At 50.0% G+C, this 18,588-nt stretch overlaps 1 protein-coding gene across 1 annotated transcript; it reads left to right on the forward strand.

Moving 5' to 3' along the window:
• Positions 1-203: 203 nt before the first annotated feature.
• Positions 204-18,490, forward strand: PTPN11 (protein tyrosine phosphatase non-receptor type 11). The gene is made up of 16 exons (XM_058158306.1): positions 204-388; positions 4,038-4,160; positions 4,695-4,889; positions 5,693-5,885; positions 6,700-6,816; positions 7,461-7,574; positions 8,654-8,750; positions 10,128-10,207; positions 10,406-10,564; positions 11,392-11,523; positions 12,276-12,430; positions 12,642-12,709; positions 13,326-13,477; positions 14,783-14,895; positions 15,024-15,127; positions 15,863-18,490. The coding sequence occupies exons 1-15, from the start codon at positions 375-377 to the stop codon at positions 15,094-15,096; spliced, it is 1,785 nt and encodes a 594-aa protein (XP_058014289.1). The 5' UTR covers positions 204-374; the 3' UTR covers positions 15,097-15,127; positions 15,863-18,490.
• Positions 18,491-18,588: the final 98 nt, after the last annotated feature.

Raw genomic sequence — 18,588 nt, forward strand, 5'->3', positions numbered from 1 at the left:
TGAGCAAGGCCGCCCAAGACAGGGCCGGAGAAGACGAGACTCATTGGGCACTGAAAGGGTGCTCGCTACAGAGATGCCGCAGCCTAGAGCGGAAAGCGCGTTCCCACCGCGTGGCCGTTCTAGCCGGCGCCTGCCTCTATGCTCAGAACGACTGGCGACCCCGCCCCTTCCTTGCCATCCCGAAGGGGCGGGGGCTGGTCGCGCGGCGATGACGTCTTAGGCATCGCGACGGATCGCTCCTCGGGGCTCTTTCTGCCTTCCCCTCTCCCGGGCCTGGATGCGGCCGGGCCCGGCCCGACTTCGGTTCGCCTCCTCCCGGGCCGGGCTCCCCGCGAGACCCAGGGGCCCCATGTGAGGAAGACGGAGGCGGGAAGATGACCTCGAGGAGGTGAGAAGCGGGGGGGGGGAGAGAGAGAGAGAGAGGAAGGAAGGCTCAGGCCCCGCCCCTTCGGGGGGGAGGGGTGCCCAGCTTGTCTCGCTCTCCAGTGCCGTTGCCATGGGGACGAGGGGGGCGCGGGGCAGTCTGCGTGTCCCTTTCCGTTCCCCCCCCCCACCGTGGAGGGCTTTCTGGTTCCAGATGTGACTTTCTGGTTCCAGATGTGCGGGACTACAATACCCATCGTTCCCTCCTTCCCAGAGGAGCCTGGCCCAGCATTTCCAGCCTGCTTTGGCTCCTTCTCAAAAGCAGCCGCCTAAGAGCATAACAGCCGTCGCAACCACAGCTCCCATCCTCCCCAGCCAGCAGGTCCCCAACACGGTGTTCCTCCCGGTGTGACAGCCTGTCGCTTCCCAAACCCTGCTGGCTGCGGAGAATGGGGGCTGTGACCCAAAAGGACGAGCTTGTGGGGGGGGGTGTCTGAGACCACCAGGAAGTGGAGGATGGGTTCAAGCGCGGGGGGGGGGAGAGAAAGGGCCGCTCTTCTCCCTCAGCCCCTCACCTCCAACACAGCAGCCACAGGATGAGAGCCACAGAGAGGCTTCCCAGGGAGAAAACCTTCCAGCCTTGGTTGCTCAGGCTGGGGTAGGAGGGGGCTGCAGCCCTTACAAAAATGGCCAAGCTGATATCTTAGTTTCATTGCCCCAAGATGTGGCTGCATAGTGATTAAAAGGGGGGGGGGTGTGAGCTGACCAAAGCCACTCACGGGCTCAAAAGAGGTCCCAAGGTGAGCAGAAGTGGATGGCCGAGATACGGTACAATGAGACTCCTTTATCTGTTGCCTTTAAGCCTGCGTTGGTTAGCCTCTGACCCCCGCTTCCAAAACCTAATATTCTAAATTTTGAGCTAAAATTATCCCCTGAATTGTTTTGCAGTAGGAAGCAGGAAAAATGCATTGCAAATCTAAGACAGCCGCATCCCATTTGAGGGGGTTAGAGGAACCCTCAAATCCCTATAAACCTGGTGTGAGGTAAATAAACCCTAGGGAGATAGGGCGGTATAAAAATATGAATAAATAATAAATAAATAAATAAAACAAATTTAAGAAACTGGAGGTAGCTACCATAAAACAATAAATAAAATTTATAAGATTATAAAATAAACAATTTTGGCGGACACGATAAGCAAATCAGAAGCTCTCCACAGAAGCGCTCGGATGCGGAGGGGATGGGGTGAAGCTGTGTCCTTTTTTTAATTGTACAAGAACCAAGAAATGAGAAATAACTTTTAGACAGTGTTCCAATTATGATAAAACCACACTTGTCAACCAAATGTGATCAGAACAGTCTACTCCATAATTGAGTACCAATTAGGAGAAAAATGACTTCAAGTAACGTCCTTTTAAGAACAGCCCAATTATTTTTCTTTTCAAAAATTTACAGTGAACTCACCTCTTTCATTACAACGCTTTCAGTAGAGTAATTGCAGGAGGGTTTTCTTTATAAAATCCCATCCAGACTCTCAAAAATAAGATCCCTTTTTGTCTGGAAAAAAAGTTATTTCCTGCATTTTCTCTGCCTAATTATCCATTACCAGTTTTGCTAGTTTAGTGTTAGAGTTCATCTATTAGCATAGAGAGTGCTGGTTATGTTTTCAGGTGCACTGTTTCAGTGTAACTTAACATGTGTTCTGATGTATGAATAGTTAATGCTGGATCCTGTTTATTGTTTTGTTTTAAATTAATAGCCTCCTTTATATTTTGCTAAATGTCCAAATACTGGCTTTTAGGAAAAGTTAGCTCTACAATTCTTTTTAACAGCCATTCTTGAAACATTCTTAATCTTGCTCCAATCCCAGCACCATCTTTCTCTCCTGGGATTGAAAAAAAAAGAGTCGAGCCCGCCCCCAACTTGGGTAGACTTGTCAGCCTAAAATGTGCACGTTCCATTTTGTGGGCTCCTTTGATCCTGTCTCCGGAACCACTTGGCATAACTGGCCGGCCTACAGCTGACTTGAGACACCCCCGGAGCCTTCTATTTCCAACTGGTGACAAATTGCTGCTTCCCACTTGGTGACAAATATACCCGGAGCGCCAGGGAGCCTTGCCATCCGTGCTGGAAATAGAATCCTCACCTCGGTCGGTCGGCCGTCCCCGGAAGTTGCTCTCTGCCCCTGCGCTCTGCCAAAAGGTTGCAGGACGGGGCTTTTTATGGCCCCCACCTTCGCCCTTCCGCAGTGGCTCTGTTCATCCTGCCGTCACAAAAACCCCAGCCCCCTTCAAAATTCTGAGCTGGTCATCAGTGGGTAGCCTGAGGTATTCCGAGGGTGATCCCTAAAAGTTGTTAATTCAATGGGTCCTTGATTTACAACCACGGTGGAGCCCAAAATTTCCATTATTAAGCAAGGCAGTTAAGTTTGTTAAGCAATTCGCTGCCCGATTAAGCAGATCTGGCTTTTCCCCCATTGACTTGGCTTGTCGGAAGGTGGCTGGGAAGGTCGCAAGTGGTGATCACATGACCCTGGGACCCTGCAACTGTCATAAGTACCTGCCAGTTGCCAAGTCCCCAGCTTTTGATCCCGTGACCCTGCCCAACGCAGTCCTGTTCTGTTCCTCCGTCCGCTACCCGCATGTCTTTATGGAAGAATATAAATATGCCCATTACCCATTCTAGTTAACTCCCTGGGCCTTTGAGCAGTGTCAGGCTTTCCCCCTCAAGTGGGAGAGTACAGATTTAGCCAAAATGTTGACTTAGTTAACCAGATTTCTAAAAATAAGCCAGACCGGGTTGATAGGAGAGGAGGCGAATGAAGGTTCAGCCCCTGGGGGAGACCTTCAACTGGCAAGGTGCTGGCTTAGTTGCCGAGAAGGGTGTGGCTGTGGGTGCGAGTATATATGGAGCCCCTTTGCACCGGAGTGAAGAGAGGGGCCAGGCTCAGCTAAGCCATGTAGCCCCTTCCTCCTCCTCCTCCTCCTTTTCCTCCTGACCCTCCAGCAGAATCCAGAGTCAGATCAACTCTCAGAACGGGAGCAGATTCCTGGTTACAAGGCAACAATGAGGTGGTAGCTGCCTTCTCGGTTTCTCTTGCTGGTCGTGTGGGAGCAACTGGTGGCCTTAATCGGCTTCCCATGGATGAGGAGATGTCTCTGCATTCAGATTGTTTCATCCCACTTTAATCCTGGTTTGCAAGAGGCCGGTTCCGACCCCCTTCCGGTTTTCTCTGCTCCCTGAAAGGGGCAGAAATCATGGCAGGACAGCAGGAAGCCACCTGGTCTGGTAACAAGAGATCTCCGGTCCAAATGAAACGGTCTGAGTCCTCGGGGGCTTCTTCATTGCCGTCATCCACAGTGTAGACATGTAGCATCCTTGTAGTCATGTTTTATGGGGAAGGTGTACCCTCAGATTTTTTTGGGCTTGGGTAATGTGGGTAACGTTTCCCACGTCTTTTGTCTATCCACATTCCTTTTTCCTTTTTTTCAGTCTATTTTTTTTTCTGCCTGTCTTGTTTTCTGCACTTTTTCTTTTCATGTTTTATCTTTTACTTCTGTAAAAGCTTTCAATCAAAATGATTTTATTTTTTTTTTGAAAAAAGGAAACTCTTTTCTCTAACTAAAAGTGATCTTTCAAACACCCCCTCCTCCTTTCCTTTTCTCCTTTCCCAGATGGTTTCACCCCAACATTACCGGAGTGGAAGCAGAGAACCTGCTCCTGACCAGAGGAGTTGATGGCAGCTTTCTGGCTCGGCCCAGTAAAAGCAACCCGGGGGATTTCACCCTTTCAGTCCGGTAAGTCCACCGAGAGGACCTTGTAGTCCTCTTGGAATTTTCTAAAATTCAATGTCATTTTACCGAAAGGTTTTAAAAAACCAAAGTAAATGGTTTAACTAGATAAGTCTCTTGGTTAGGCTGCCTTAGAGCAAGTGCAAGCAGTAAGAGAATAACATCCATTTTTGCAAGTTGCTCCTAGCTAAGTCCGTCCTTCCTTCCTTCCTTCCTTCCTTCCTTCCTTCCTTCCTTCCTTCCTTCCTTCCTTCCTCCCTCCTCCCTCCCTTCATCTCTTTCTCCTTCTTCTCTTCATTCCTCCCTTCTTCCTCCCTTTTTTCTTCTTTCCTTTCTTCTTCCCTCCCTCCTTTCTTTCCTTCCCTCCTATCTCCTCCTTCCCTCCCTCCCTCTCCAAGAATGTTAAGTAGGGAGATGGGAGGTTTGGAGTCAGCCCTGCTCTCCCTCCCCAGGAGGCTACCAGTAGAAGGCCATTTTCTCTTCATCGCCATCAGCTCTCGTTTCCCTTCTCTCTTCCTCTTGACCGTCTGGACCGGCCAGGCGCAATGGGGCGGTCACTCACATCAAGATCCAGAACACGGGCGACTACTATGACCTCTACGGGGGGGAGAAGTTTGCCACGTTGGCGGAGCTGGTCCAGTACTACATGGAGCACCACGGACAGCTCAAGGAGAAAAACGGGGACGTGATTGAGTTGAAGTACCCGCTCAACTGTGCGGATCCCACTTCTGAAAGGTGAGCAGGGCAGCGGCATCAGGGAGCCTGGCTTGGGTGAGGGCCACCCTGGGCGGAAGGGCCCGGAGGCAGTCCGGAGGCCATGCAGTTCCCTCTGCTGTGTCTGCAGCCTGCTGCGATTCAGCTTCGCAGGGCCAGCCGAGGTCTTGCGGGAGGTTGTTACAGGTATTTCTCAACTTAAAGCCATTCATTTAGTGACTGTTTGAAGTTACATAGCCCTGAAATAAGTGACTTACGATCATTTTTCACACTTATGTCCATTGTAGCATACCCCCTGGTCACGTGATCAAAATTAGGATACTTGGCAACTGACTCAAATTTATGACGGTCGCAGTGTCCCGGCGTCACGTGATCCCCATCTGACAAGCAAAGTCAATGGAGGAGCCAGATTCACTTAATAACCGTATTACTTAATTGCAGTGATCCACTTAATAACTGTGGCAAGAAAGGTCATAAAATGGGGGAAAATTCACTTAACGACAGAATTTTTGGGCTCAATTGTGGTCATAAGTCGAGGACGACCTGTATCACCGAACTCTCTGGACTGGACTCCAGTTTCCCACCCTTTGGAGTGGGGTGGGGGGGCAGAGCAGCAGCTCCTACCTTAATTGCCTTAATATGAGCTCCTTTTGAAAATAGGTACATTTTCCTCTTAATGTGCTCTCAGCGGCTTCTGCTGCCTGAAGAGCGAGGGAACTTTCTCCCTTTCAAAGGCGGCTCTGCTTTTTGGGGAGCCTCCCTCTCGCGAAGGGCCAGGGAAGCTACTCGGGATGCCCTGACTCTTTTTCTCTCCCTCCCCGCAGGTGGTTCCACGGTCACCTGTCTGGAAAGGAAGCGGAAAAGCTGCTGACGGAAAAAGGGAAGCACGGTAGCTTTTTAGTCCGCGAGAGCCAAAGCCATCCGGGAGACTTTGTGCTTTCCGTCCGGACCGGGGATGACAAAGGCGAGAGCAATGATGGGAAGTCCAAAGTCACACATGTCATGATCCGTTGCCAGGTAACAGTGCAGGGATGGGAGGTGCAATAAGGCTGGTGGGGAGGTGGGGCCGGAAGCCTTTGTTGGTGTGGGGGGGGCATTCTGCATCAGTCCAGAGGGGGGAAAGGAAGAGTGTCAGTTCTCTTGATGGCTCGCCTTAGTTGGGAGACAGCTTATTAAAGGTCAGGGCCTCAGTAAATCAGAACCTGGTTTATCGTATCCTTTGTTGAATAAAAAGCTGCCAGATTTTGCTTATGGAGGAGGGGGCCTAACCTTGGAACTTTAGGACTTACGGACTTCAGAATTCCTCAGCCAACATGGTTGTCCTCTAAAGCAGAAGTGGGCGACCTTGGCACCTTTTAAGACCTGTGGACGTCAACTCCCAGAATTCCCCAGTCAGCAGAGGGAAGTCCTCCAGCTGAGGAATTCTGTGACTCAAAGTCCACAGGTCTTAAAAGTTGCCAAGGTCGCACAGCCCTGGCTTAAGGAAACAGCAGCTACAAGATCTTTCTGGTACCTCTGCAGCATGTGGGGAAAGGGAAGGAAGGAGGGAGGGAGGGAGGAAGGAAGGAAGGACCCAGCTAAGTTGGAATTGTGTGTCCGCTGTCTCAAAAGTGAAGGTGGTTTATTTTGGCCAAGACTGCTGCTAATCACTGCCACGGTGATGTAACTCAGTCAACCAGTGGATTAAAAATAATTTAGAGAAATTTAGACTCTTTAGAAAGTTAGGTAGATCTTAGCAACCTGGGGAAAACCTCCAAAGTAGCTCAACACACACACACACACCCGCCTTCCCGTGAAATCCACTCGCCCTCTGCCTCCCTCCCTCCCTCAGGATATGAAGTATGACGTTGGAGGAGGGGAGAAGTTTGACTCCTTGACAGACCTCGTTGAGCATTACAAGAAGAACCCAATGGTGGAGACTCTGGGGACTGTTCTTCAGCTGAAGCAGGTGAGGAAGGCCAGCCATGGTTGACTCAGGAACCAGTTTTCCTGGGACACCAGCTGCGGTCTCTGCCAATGGTCATAACGCCCGGGTGTTCGTGTTGTCCTTGCTTCTCCCTTTCCACCACTGCCCTGCTGGTGGGAATCGCTTGGGGTTCATTGCCACCTGCCTTATGCCGAGCGTGGCAGCATCTCTGTTGCAATTAGTGGGGAATCCGCTTTGCAAGCTGGATAATTCACACCCTTCCTGGAAATTTTGCGGCTTGATGTTGTCACGGTCAAGGGGCTATAAATCCCAGTCCAGCTTCCAGCTGACCCTGGGATAGATTCTGTTCTTGCGGGCTGCGCTTGGCTCTTCCTTTCGATGTGTGGTGGAATCTGGAGGGAGAGGCTTTCCCAAGGAGCTCAGAAGCAGCCTGGAGTCCTTGATTTGGAGGAAAAGGACCAAAAGGGATCATCCCTAAATCTTCACAGGTGTTATTTGATATCCTGCAGAGCGTGCTTTAGTCTGGCAAGATTCCTGTTCATGGGCAAACGGCAATAAACTACTGTGAGCAATCCACAATCCCAAGGAAAACATTCTTGATTCCTTGTGCCTGATGTGTGCATTATTTGACCCCCCTCTGTCTCTCCTCCCCAACCCCCCACTAGCCTCTCAACACCACCCGCATCAACGCAGCTGAGATTGAGAGCCGGGTGCGAGAACTGAGCAAGTTGGCTGAAACTACCGACAAAGTGAAGCAAGGCTTTTGGGAAGAATTTGAGGTACTTTCAGGAGAAGATATGTCCTGTCCTCACCCAGGATCACTTTCCTGCTGGCCTTCGGTGGGATGGAGAAGTATGACTGTCCCTTTGGCAGCTGGGGAGGGGCCGCAGGCCTCCAGATGCTCCAGGTGGTTAACGGAACGTGAGCTCTTAAGGAAATCTTTGGAGCAGCTTATAAGCCAAGATAATAGTAAACAGATAAGACCCTTTTGGGTTGGCCAGAAAGAGCTGGGCGTCAGTCTTCAGCTCCCAGCATTCCCCTGTTGAAAAACACCTGGTGGGGTAAAGCTGGAGGCATCCATATGCAAATGTTAGAGATTGATTTAGCTTGTGAATTTGGCTGCTGGCGGTCTGGAACACGGAGCCTTTAATTGCTCGGAGACCTAGTGAGCTGCTCTCAGGCAGAAAAGGGCCCCTTGAGGGGAGACTGGCGACATTTTCGCTCTCTAGGACACAAGGCCTGAATTCCCCCTGCTATCCTACAGAGGGCCAGAGCCCGTCTCTGTGTTCTGCTGAGAGACGAACACTAGGGGGAGCCTCAGTTCCATTGGGTCTAGGACTTTTCGCCTCAAACTCTGTTTCTCCACCAGGGTTTCGCCTCCGTGTTATTACGCCCTTTGGGTCACAAAGCTCCGAACTGACAGAGCCTCCCTCTGAACTGCAGCCCCTGCTCTACTCCCAAAGCCCCTGAGCCCCTGCACCCATTGGCTGGCTTCAAACTGTCCTGCGTGCCCAAAAGCCCGACTGGAACTGTACTGCGATGAATGGGCCGCGGCGAAGGGACTGGGACGGAGGGGCTGTGGCCCAAAGTGCCGAGGCGTAATAACACGGAAGTGAAACCGTGGTGGAGAAACAGGCAGCACCAAGAGTTCGAGGCGAAAAGTCCCATTCCGGTTCCATTTGGTCACCTTGCGAAGCTCACCTGTTTTAACCTGGCGGGCCAGAAGCGATGGGCATTGTAATCCAGACTAGGAGAGGCTTCCGGGTGTAGGAGATGCCTTCTGGCTCTCTTCCCCTGCTTGAGGGGTTTCAGAAGGCGGTTTCCGGCCCCTTCACTGTGCTCTTCCTTGTTTTTCTAGACTCTTCAGCAGCAGGAGTGTAAGCTCCTCTACAGCCGGAAAGAAGGACAGCGGCAGGAGAATAAGAACAAGAACAGATACAAAAACATTTTGCCTTGTGAGCATGGATCTCTCTCCCGTTGCTAACTCCGGGTGGAGGGGTGGGGGGGGTGCAGTAGGCATTTGGGGTGGGCCCAGCTGTTCTCCACATTTTTCAAAGCCGCAACTTCATTTTTCTCGGCCTTTATGCAAACAGCAGAGGGGTATCCTTCTCCAGTCACCACATTGCTTGCATCTGAGCAGAAAAATCCCTGCAAACTTGGGAGGCAACTGGGGTCTGATGGGGGAAGGAGGCCCATCTGTAGCCTGCTCACTGCCACGCCCCGGTCCTAAAAGTTGGAATTTTGCTGGAACCTTTGTTCCCTGCCATTGAATTCTCTCTCGGTAGCGTGGAGATCCTGGCGCCTGTTGCGGGGCAATCTGGGACCCACGGCGGAGGCCTGATGTGCTGGAGGCCACGGATATTTTGCAGCGTGATTGAGCTGCAGGGAATCAGGGACTTGATATGCCGAAATTTGCAGGCTCCGTTTTAACATCTGCAAGCATCTCCATGGCTGCCCAAGGGCGCTTTGATTCCTGCCATCCTCCCGGCAACGGAATGGCTGTGACAAGTCAAGAGGTGGCAGTTGCTGCTTGACAACCGTTTCCCTGGATTAGGAGCGTCTCTTTGTTCTCGCTTTCTTTCTTTCTTTTTTTCTTTTTTTCTGTTGCAGTATGTTTGTTTATTTATTTGTTGTGAAAAAGTTTTTAATTTTTTCTTGTACACATGTTGTAAATGTACATTCTCTTATCCATAATTGATCATACATATACATATTTTTTCTAAAGAAAGTATAAAAAGAAAACATTTTAATCACATTTGGGGTTGCTCTTTTACCCTTTCTTTTCCCTCCTTTCTTCTTCCCTTCCCTCCCTCCTCTCCTTTCTTCCTCCTCCTCTCCATCCTCTTCCCTACTTCCCCTTCCTCTCCCCCACTCCTCCCCTCTTTTCCCCCTTTCTCACCTTCTCTCCCACTCTTGTCCCCTGCCCTTTCTTCCTCTCCTTTCCCCTTTCTTCCCTTCCTCTCCCTCTCCTCCTCTATCTTACCCTCTCCTCCTCTCTCCTTTCTTTCTCCTTTGTTTTGCAGTAATTCCCTTATTTGGTATCCGAGCAACTCCAATTTTCTAATAATATATACTTTCTTTTCAATTTCTGTTCCATTTTACCCAATCTTGCCATTTCCTAGTTGTACATTTATATTTATAATCTTCTTTCTTCTCCTCCCCCATCCCCCTTTTCCATTTACTCTGGCGTCATCTGGGTTTCTATATCTTTTCTTTTTTTTTATCATTTCCCTCATTTAGCTTTCTATTATTTAAATCGTTTATCTATCATCTTTTATTCATATCTCTTTTCTAACCATACATAGAATCTCTCCCATGTTCTCGCTTTCTAGTTGACCACACCCGGGTCGTCCTTCACGACGGCGATCCAAATGAGCCGGTTTCGGATTACATCAATGCCAACATCATCATGGTAAGAGGGTCTCCCTCCCACCGAGGGAGTCGAGTGGACCACCACTTTCTTCTCTGGTGGGGCAGGGTGACCTCACTCGGAGGGTCCCCCCGGAGCTTTTCCTCCAAGGTGGGGAGAGCGGGCCTTAAGTCTCCCACAGCCCCCCCACCCACCCTCTGCATACGAGACCCGCCTGCTGACGCTCCCGTTATTCCACAGCCGGAATTTGAAACCAAGTGTAACAACGCCAAGGCCAAGAAGAGCTACATCGCCACCCAGGGCTGCCTGCAGAACACGGTCAACGACTTCTGGCGGATGGTCTTCCAGGAGAATTCCCGTGTGATCGTCATGACCACAAAGGAAGTGGAGAGGGGGAAGGTAAGGCCAGTGGAAGGGATCCACCGATCTCCTGGGATCAACGGGGAGAACAGCAGCTCAGCCAGGGGATTGGATTCCGATGCTTTCGTTTGGTCAAGTGTGATTAGACACACAAGGGGTTTGTCTCGGGTGCAGAAGCTCTCGGTGTACATATAAAGCAACAACAGAATGATGATAACAATCACCCTCAGACGTCCACCCACCCACCCCCGAATTTGACACTTGAATTAAACATGAGCACCCATCAGCCTTTGCTGTCCTTCAAGGGAAGTACTAATACCACTCTATACAGCCTTAGTAAGGCCACACCTAGAATACTGCCTCCAGTTTTGGTCACCACACTATAAAAAAGAGGTTGAGACTCTAGAAAGAGTGCAGAGAAGAGCAACCAGGATGATGAGGGGACTGGAGGCTAAGACATACGATGAACGGTTGCAGGAACTGGGTGTGTCTAATTTAATGAAAAGAAGGACTAGGGGAGACATGATAGCAGTCTTCCAGTATTTGAGGGGCTGCCACAGAGAGGAAGGGGTCAAACTATTTCCCGAAGCACCTGAAGGCCAGACAAGGAATAATGGATGGAAACTGAACAAGGAGAGATTCAACCTGAAAATGGGGAATTTTCTGACAGAGCAATCAACCCATGGAACAGAAGTTGCCTTTAAGTAGTGGAAGCTTCATCTCTGGAAGCTTTCAAGAAAAGACTGGACTGCCACCTGTCAGAAATGGTGTAGGATCTCCTGCTCGGGTGGAGGGTTGGACTAGATGACCTACAAGGCACCTTCCAACTCTGTTAATCCCCCCCACCCCCCTTCCTGGTCTTCCAGAGCAAATGCGTGAAGTACTGGCCGGATGAGCACGCCCTGAAGGAATACGGCGTGATGCGTGTCCGTAACGTTAAAGAGAGCACGGCTCACGACTACACACTACGAGAACTCAAGCTCTCCAAAGTTGGGCAGGTACGTTTCCAGAAGACGTCAAGTGACCGTCAGCCGGGCGTCTTGGCCACGCAGTGGAGCGGGAGGGGGCTGACAGGCCAGCCATGCTGGTAGAACCCTGGAGAAGGAGCTTGGATTGAGGGGCGGAAGGAGGACAGAAGGAAACCTGGGGGTTGGACTAGAAGACCTTCAAGGTCCCTTCCAACTCTGTTATTCTATTCTGTTCTATTCTATTCCTCTATTCTATTCTATTCGACTCGACTCGACTCTTATATTCTATTCCTATATTCTATTCTGTTCTATTCTATTCCTATATTCAACTCTATTCTATTTTATTCTATTCTACTCTGCTCTGCTCTGCTCTACTCTACTCTACTCTGTTCTGTTCTATTCTATTCTATTCTATTCTATTCTATTCTATTCTATTCTATTCTATTCCTATATTCTACTCTGTTCTATTCTATTCTATTCCTATAATCTATTCTACTCTACTCTACTCTTATATTCTATTCCTGTATTCTATTCTGTTCTATTCTATTCCTATATTCAACTCTATTCTATTCTACTCTACTCTACTCTATTCTATTCTGTTCTATTCTGTTCTATTCCTCGCCCTCGGGTCATCTTCTGCTGTGCTTTCTCCCACTCCCGCTGTTGTGTTTTGCAATGAGCCTCGGGGGTCTTCCCCACTTCTGCTGATTTTGGAGGCGAAGGCAGCTCCTCCAACCTCTGAGGGACCCGTCAAAGCATCTCGGGCGGGGGCTGTCTTCCAGGGCAACACCGAGCGGACAGTGTGGCAGTATCACTTCCGGGCTTGGCCTGACCACGGGGTGCCCAGCGATCCCGGCGGCGTCCTGGATTTTCTAGAGGAGGTGCACCACAAGCAGGAGAACATCGCAGAGGCTGGTCCAGTCGTCGTCCATTGCAGGTATCAATAGAACCGTGTTTCTCAACCTTGGCAACTTTTAAGAACTGTGGACTTCAACTCCCAGAATTCCCCCAGGTTGGAAGTCCACCTAGCTTCCGGCGGCCAAAGGTTGAGAAATCCTGCAGGAAAAACCGAAAGGTTGCTCAGCCTGAGAAGGAGGAACGGGACCCGAACCCATGTGATTCTCTCTCCCTCTCCTCCCATCCCACAGTGCCGGAATCGGTCGGACTGGGACGTTCATTGTGATCGACATTCTCATCGATGTCATCCGTGAGAAAGGTGAGTCCCAGCAGACCGACAGCTTCACCACTTCAGAGGTTGAGGAGAAGTCCATGGCCGGTGGTTGTGTGTGGAGTATACACACTTGTTACAGTCTTGGCTGATTCCCCCCCGCCCCACCATAGGCTAGGTTTCCTGGGAGTTGTAGTCTCACAACCCGTGGAGGAGGGCAGGGCTGATGGGGGCGGAGTACATATTGCCTTGAGCCTAATCGGGGCTTTTGAGCATTAAGTGATCCCAGCCATGGTGCTTTCTGGATCATCGTTCATACGATGACTTGTTCAGAGACCACAATTCAAGCCAATCCCTGTGGTTGCCCCAAAGGGACAATTTTTCCAAAAGGCAACTGGGCTTTCTTGGTTTTCTTCTTTGAGAACAGAAGAAGCTTCTGGAGTGAGAAAAGCAAAAGGTTTTCAAGGAAAAATCCAAGAAACCCCAGCTGCCTTTTGGGGGGGAAATCCCCCCCCCCATGGGACATGAGTGAGAATCACCGTAGACGAATCCGTGTGGTTTGGGAACTTGAGTGACCGTGCCTTTCCCACCAGGGTCTTCCGAAGGGGCCCTTCCCCATGCTCTCCAGCTGAGCCCATCTCCCTCCCTCTCTTTGCCCTTCCAGGGGTGGACTGCGACATTGATGTCCCGAAGACCATCCAGATGGTGAGGTCACAGCGGTCAGGGATGGTGCAGACCGAGGCCCAGTACCGGTTTATTTACATGGCCGTCCAGCACTACATCGAGACATTGCAGCGCCGGATTGAGGAGGAACAGGTACCCAAAAAAAAGAGAACCTTTGTAGCTCAGGGTTGAACTGTGGGATCCTTGGTGCTCTCTGAGCTTGGTGGTTTTCTTGCAGACGTTTCATGACCCAGCTAGATAAATCATCAGTGCTAGTCAAGTCTAGTTACCAGCACCGATAATCTGACCTACTTTGGATAATGTAATATCTGCAAAAAAAACCAAAAAACCACACCACCAGCTCAGAGAGCACCAAGGACCCTTCAGCAACAGTTACCTCTGGCCTACCTAGCAGGGAAGGTAGTCTCTTTGGCTCTGGGGTTGAAATCTGGGGCCAAGAGTCAGAGGGACTTCGGCCAAGAAGATTTTTGAGTTGGAAAAAAGCAGAAAACGCCCCCCACCCACCCACTCACACCGGGTGTATTTGCTGCCTTCTCATCTCTTAGAGGCCCCTAGGAGAGATGGCAGCCTTGTCACCAAGTGGCTCCCCTGCTAAAGTGTTTGAACAGGGATTGATCAAGGTCTAACCGGGGATAAGCCGAGTTCACCCATCAGAAGAAGCCACAAGGGGGCTGTCTAGTCCCGGCAACCAAGTTTCCCCATCTTGGTTTTGTGACTCAGGCCCAAGTAGGTAGTAGGAAACTCAGTCAGTGTAAAAACAAACAAACTTTATTCCAACAGCTGAGAATTACTTAATTCTCAACGTAGTTCAACTAAATTAAAGCAAATTCCTCCCAACACAATCACTATCTCACAACACAATCACTACCTCAGTCCTATCACTAACCTTGGTCCAATTAGGCAAACTGCCAAAGGCCTTTCTTGGCAAAAGTTCAGAAGACACTGATACAAAAACAAATGCAGCAAGAGAAAACTATCAACCTCGTTTTCCGGCAAAGAGCCGCAGAGCCGTTGCTGGTCTTTTAAGCCTTATGGGAGGGGCTAGTAATCTCTTGGCCCTACTCTTGAGTCGTCCTCTTTGCTTGAGCTGCTCTTGCCTTCTGGCAGCTCTTCTCATGCGTGCACTAGGAACAGGCTCCTCCTGTTCCTCTGCCTCACTACTATCAGTCTCTGGAGTCCACACCTCACTCCCCAATGGCTCTGGCCCCATCTCCGCCTCTGATGCACAGCCCTCATCCGGGCCTTCCCCAGCCTCTAGGCAGCTCCACAGGCTGCTGGTAGACCACAACCCTTGGGAATCCTGAACCAACCAAGCCTCCTTATGTTAGGTGGGTGGGTGGGTGGAGAAGTGGTGGAATGAAGGGGAGGGGGCTCTTTGAGAAGTACCAGGAGCACGACGGTGATTCTCCCCCCTCCCCCTCCTTCCCTCCCTCTCAGAAGAGCAAGCGGAAAGGACACGAGTACACCAACATCAAATACTCCTTAGCGGATCAGGCCAGCGGAGACCAAAGTCCTCTCCCGCCGTGCACTCCCAGCCCGGCCTGTCCCGAGTGAGTAAGTGGGCTGGCCGCCCGTCCCCTCCCTTGATTGCTGGAACTCTCCCCGATTCAAAAGGAGGGCAGGGAGAACCTTGGTATGACAGGGTTCTGAGTTTCTCCTTCAATCCCCCACTTCCCAGAATGAGGGAGGACAACGCCATGCGAGTTTATGAGAACGTCGGTCTGATGCACCAGCAGAAAAGCTTCAGATGAGACGGCGGCCGGGAGTTTCCGCGTGAGGAAGGCAAGTCCAAATGGCAGGATTCCTGCGCGACTGACCTTAAGCAGCCGGGGAGGGTAGATCAGCGGCAAAGGGCAAGTTGGGGGGGGCAGTTTTTGCTGTCTCCAGGGGGAAAAAAATCCCAGGAAGAGGAAAATTTAACAAACCCAAGCTGCTAGCCCTCAGGAAAAGGGAATATTAGTCTGGTCTGAAATCGTTATCTGAGGGTGGGGCTTAATAAACCCAAGCTGCTAGCCCTCAGAAAAAGGGAAATATTAATCTGGTCTGAGATCTTTTATCTGCGGGCGATCATCTTAAATCTCTCAAATGGAGGTTTCCTGCCTAGTGTTTCTGTTTCAGAGATCTCAAAGATTCTGTCTAAAATCAGAGGGGAGAGGAGAGTTTATCCGCCATCCCTCTTTGTGGTTTTTTTCCTTTGGGCTTCTGCCCAGCACAGTCCTGTGTGCGTATTGGTTTTGTTTGTTTGTTTTTTCATTTATTTATCGTATTTAAGAACCTCTCTGCTCCCTCCAGAGCAGAGGGACCGTCCGGGCAGCGTACCATAAAATAAGTCATGTTAAATGTTGTTGAGATCCGAACTGGAGGCAGGACGCTTGGAAAAATCCAGCCGCCCAGGGATAATTTCCTCTCGTCCAGGGCGGATGCTCTCGTGCTCTCTTTCCAGGCTTGGAAGGCAGGATAGGTCCGTCTGGGGTGTCTCTCGTCTAAAAGGCCCTTCTCTTCCTGTCCTCTTTGCAGAATTGAAATGCCGCTCGCTCGCTCTCTGTGTGTCTCTCTCGTTTTTTAAAAAAAAAACAAAAACCAAGGAAGCGAAACAAGCTGGGGGTCCGTCCCTTGAAGACCGCTGCCTAGAGCCTTCATTTTATTTATGATGTTTTAATCCTTCAATAATAAGCGGAACTTAAAATCGCCTTTCGAAGAAACTCCTAATTCATTTTCTTTTTTTAAAAAAAAAAGTCTCGTTTTTACAACTGATTTTTGTTCTTTTGTTGATGCCATTTTCCCTCTTGAACGTATGACAATTATTTTTATTTTTGCCTCCAATGCAGACCAATACTTCATTGTACTTGAACGTTGTTGTTGGTTTCCCCCCCCCCCTTCTCCCCTTTCTTTCTGTCCTGGACTTAAGAGGCTTTTTTGTTTCTTTTTTTTTTGAACTGTTCCAAATTTGTTTTTGTTTTTTCAAAGCTATCTCTTTCCCTTAAAATATATCAGAAAAGTAAGTTGTGGGACAGCTGATACTTTGGGGAAGAAACCAGTTGTGTTAATCAGGAGCGATCCAACGCTGTTCCCAAGCCAACTAACTCTCTGGAATGAGGTCTGGCTGTCCACAGATTTGATCATGTTTCTAGTCCTCATGAAATTCCACGCTGGAGAGGGGGGTGGTGGTCTTTGGTTTTGTTTTGTTTTTTTCCTTTTCCTTGAAACGATAAATTCTAGAACTTCCAATGATGCGTTTTTGCACCAGATTAAACCGGGTTTTTTTAGAGCCTGTTCCGTCGGCTGGCTCTTTGCTCTTGGGGAGGGGCGGGGGGGAAGAGGCCCTGGAGGGTGGGTGGGATTTCACCCAGGAGGGATATCCTGAAACCCCCCTCCCTCCCTCCCCCCCCCCTGGATGCTTAGTGACTTCTTCAAATCCCCTCTCCGCGAATCCCTTGTGAGCAATCCTGGATTCACCCAGGCCTCCGTCATATCAAGAAGAAGAGGAAGATGAAGAAGGATGAAGAAGAATATGACTTTTTTTTTGGAAGTGGAAGAGGGGCGGATGTCTGAATGGAGCTTCGGAATGAGCCATCCTGGCTGCTTTTCCAGTTTCCAATGCATCCTCTTCAAAGGACAAACACGGGGTGCCGCGTCCAGCGTTTGAAAGAGAGCCAGGAGAGGGAGAGGTGGGCTGGGGGGGCGGGAGAGGTTTAAGCTGCATCTCCTTCAACCCTCAACTTTCTTTGATGGGTTTTTTCTCCCGTCTGCTCCCCCCAAGTCAGATCCAGCTGGTGTAGCGATGCCCAGCGTAGGGCTCTTATGCACCTCAAGCCAGTCAGCTTCTCCGTGGTGGGATGGCAGGGTGGAGATTTTGAGGTGGGAGAAGAAGTCGAAAGGTCTCTCTTGGCTGGCTGGGTTGGGACGCTGTTCAGAGAGCAGGAGGCAACAATCTGTTGAGAGTTTCCGGGTGTTTGGGGAGGGGGTTTCCTGTTTCCTTGAGGTCTCTGCGCCTGGACAGTCTGATAAGGGGGATCCTGGCTTCATTGTGGTTTAAGGCAGTCGTCCCCAACCTTGGCCACCTTTAAGACTCCTTGGACTTCCGACTCCCAGAATTCTCCATGCTGGCTGGGGGGATTCTGGGAGTTGAAGTCCACAAGCCTTCAGAGGGGAGCCACAGAGGCCATTTGTGTGTCTCTCTTGCTTCTGTTCTAACTTTCCCACAGAACTGGGGTTCCCCCCCCCAACTCTTTTGTTCCAGCCTCTGTAATCTAATCGTGGGAGGATCAAGCCCCAATTATGGTGTGAGGGGGTACCTGTTGTTCTCTTGCCTCCTCTTTACTTCTGGTTCTTTTCTAAGACGTTGCTCCTCCTCTTCTGTGGCCTTTCCAAGTGGTCTCCTTTCCTTCCTTTTTAATTTATGAATACCCTTGTGACTTAAAAAAAGAAAAGAAAAAGCAAGCAAACAAACGCAACGGCCTCCATGAGAGGAGACCTGGGTATTTTTCACCTGGCTAGAAATAGCACTTCCCCTTCTACCCTTCCTCCTCCTTTCCAAGCAGCGTATGAAGTATTCTACCCAGAGTATTACATAAAATGTAAACGTAAATGGAGATTAGGGAAGGGGTGGGGAGGGGGTGTTTCCCAGCTGATGTGAGACCTGCTGGAATTGGGGTCTTGGCATAAGGAGTTGGTGGGGGTCTCCTGTGGACCCTTGTCGTAGCCCCCGACCGCTGCCTTTCGGCTGCCGATCCCCTAGGCCAGGGGTGTCCAAACTTGGTCCCTTTAAGACTTTTGGACTTCAACTCCCAGAGTTCCTCAGCCAGCTTTGCTGGCTGAGGGACTCTGGGAGTTGAAGTCCAAAAGTCTTAAAGGGACCAAGTTTGGACACCCCTGCCCTAGGCTATTCCATGGTGGTCTGGCGTGTGGCGTTCTCCAGACAACCGACCGACCGATCACGTCCAGAAAAAAAACAACAACCTCGAGGTGTCAGTTTGCGGACTCTATTTATGGGTGTGGAGTGTAGCTGCGTTGCTGGCTGTGCTGAAATTTTTTTTTTTAAAAAAAAATTGCGCCAAGGTTTCTCGGGAGTACAAAAAACAAAAACAAAAAAAAGCGCTGTTTGTAAAACACCAGAATGAATAAATAAATAAATACGTTTTCTTACCCCCCCTGTTTCCTGAATGCTTTTCTCCAGCTGGGCTGGCTTAAATCGGAACCAGCGAATAACACCGGAGCACGAATTTTGCTTTGTTAAAACTTTG

Source organism: Ahaetulla prasina, chromosome 15, assembly GCF_028640845.1.
Source record: "Ahaetulla prasina isolate Xishuangbanna chromosome 15, ASM2864084v1, whole genome shotgun sequence".
In the NCBI taxonomy this organism is placed as follows: Eukaryota; Metazoa; Chordata; class Lepidosauria; order Squamata; family Colubridae; genus Ahaetulla; species Ahaetulla prasina.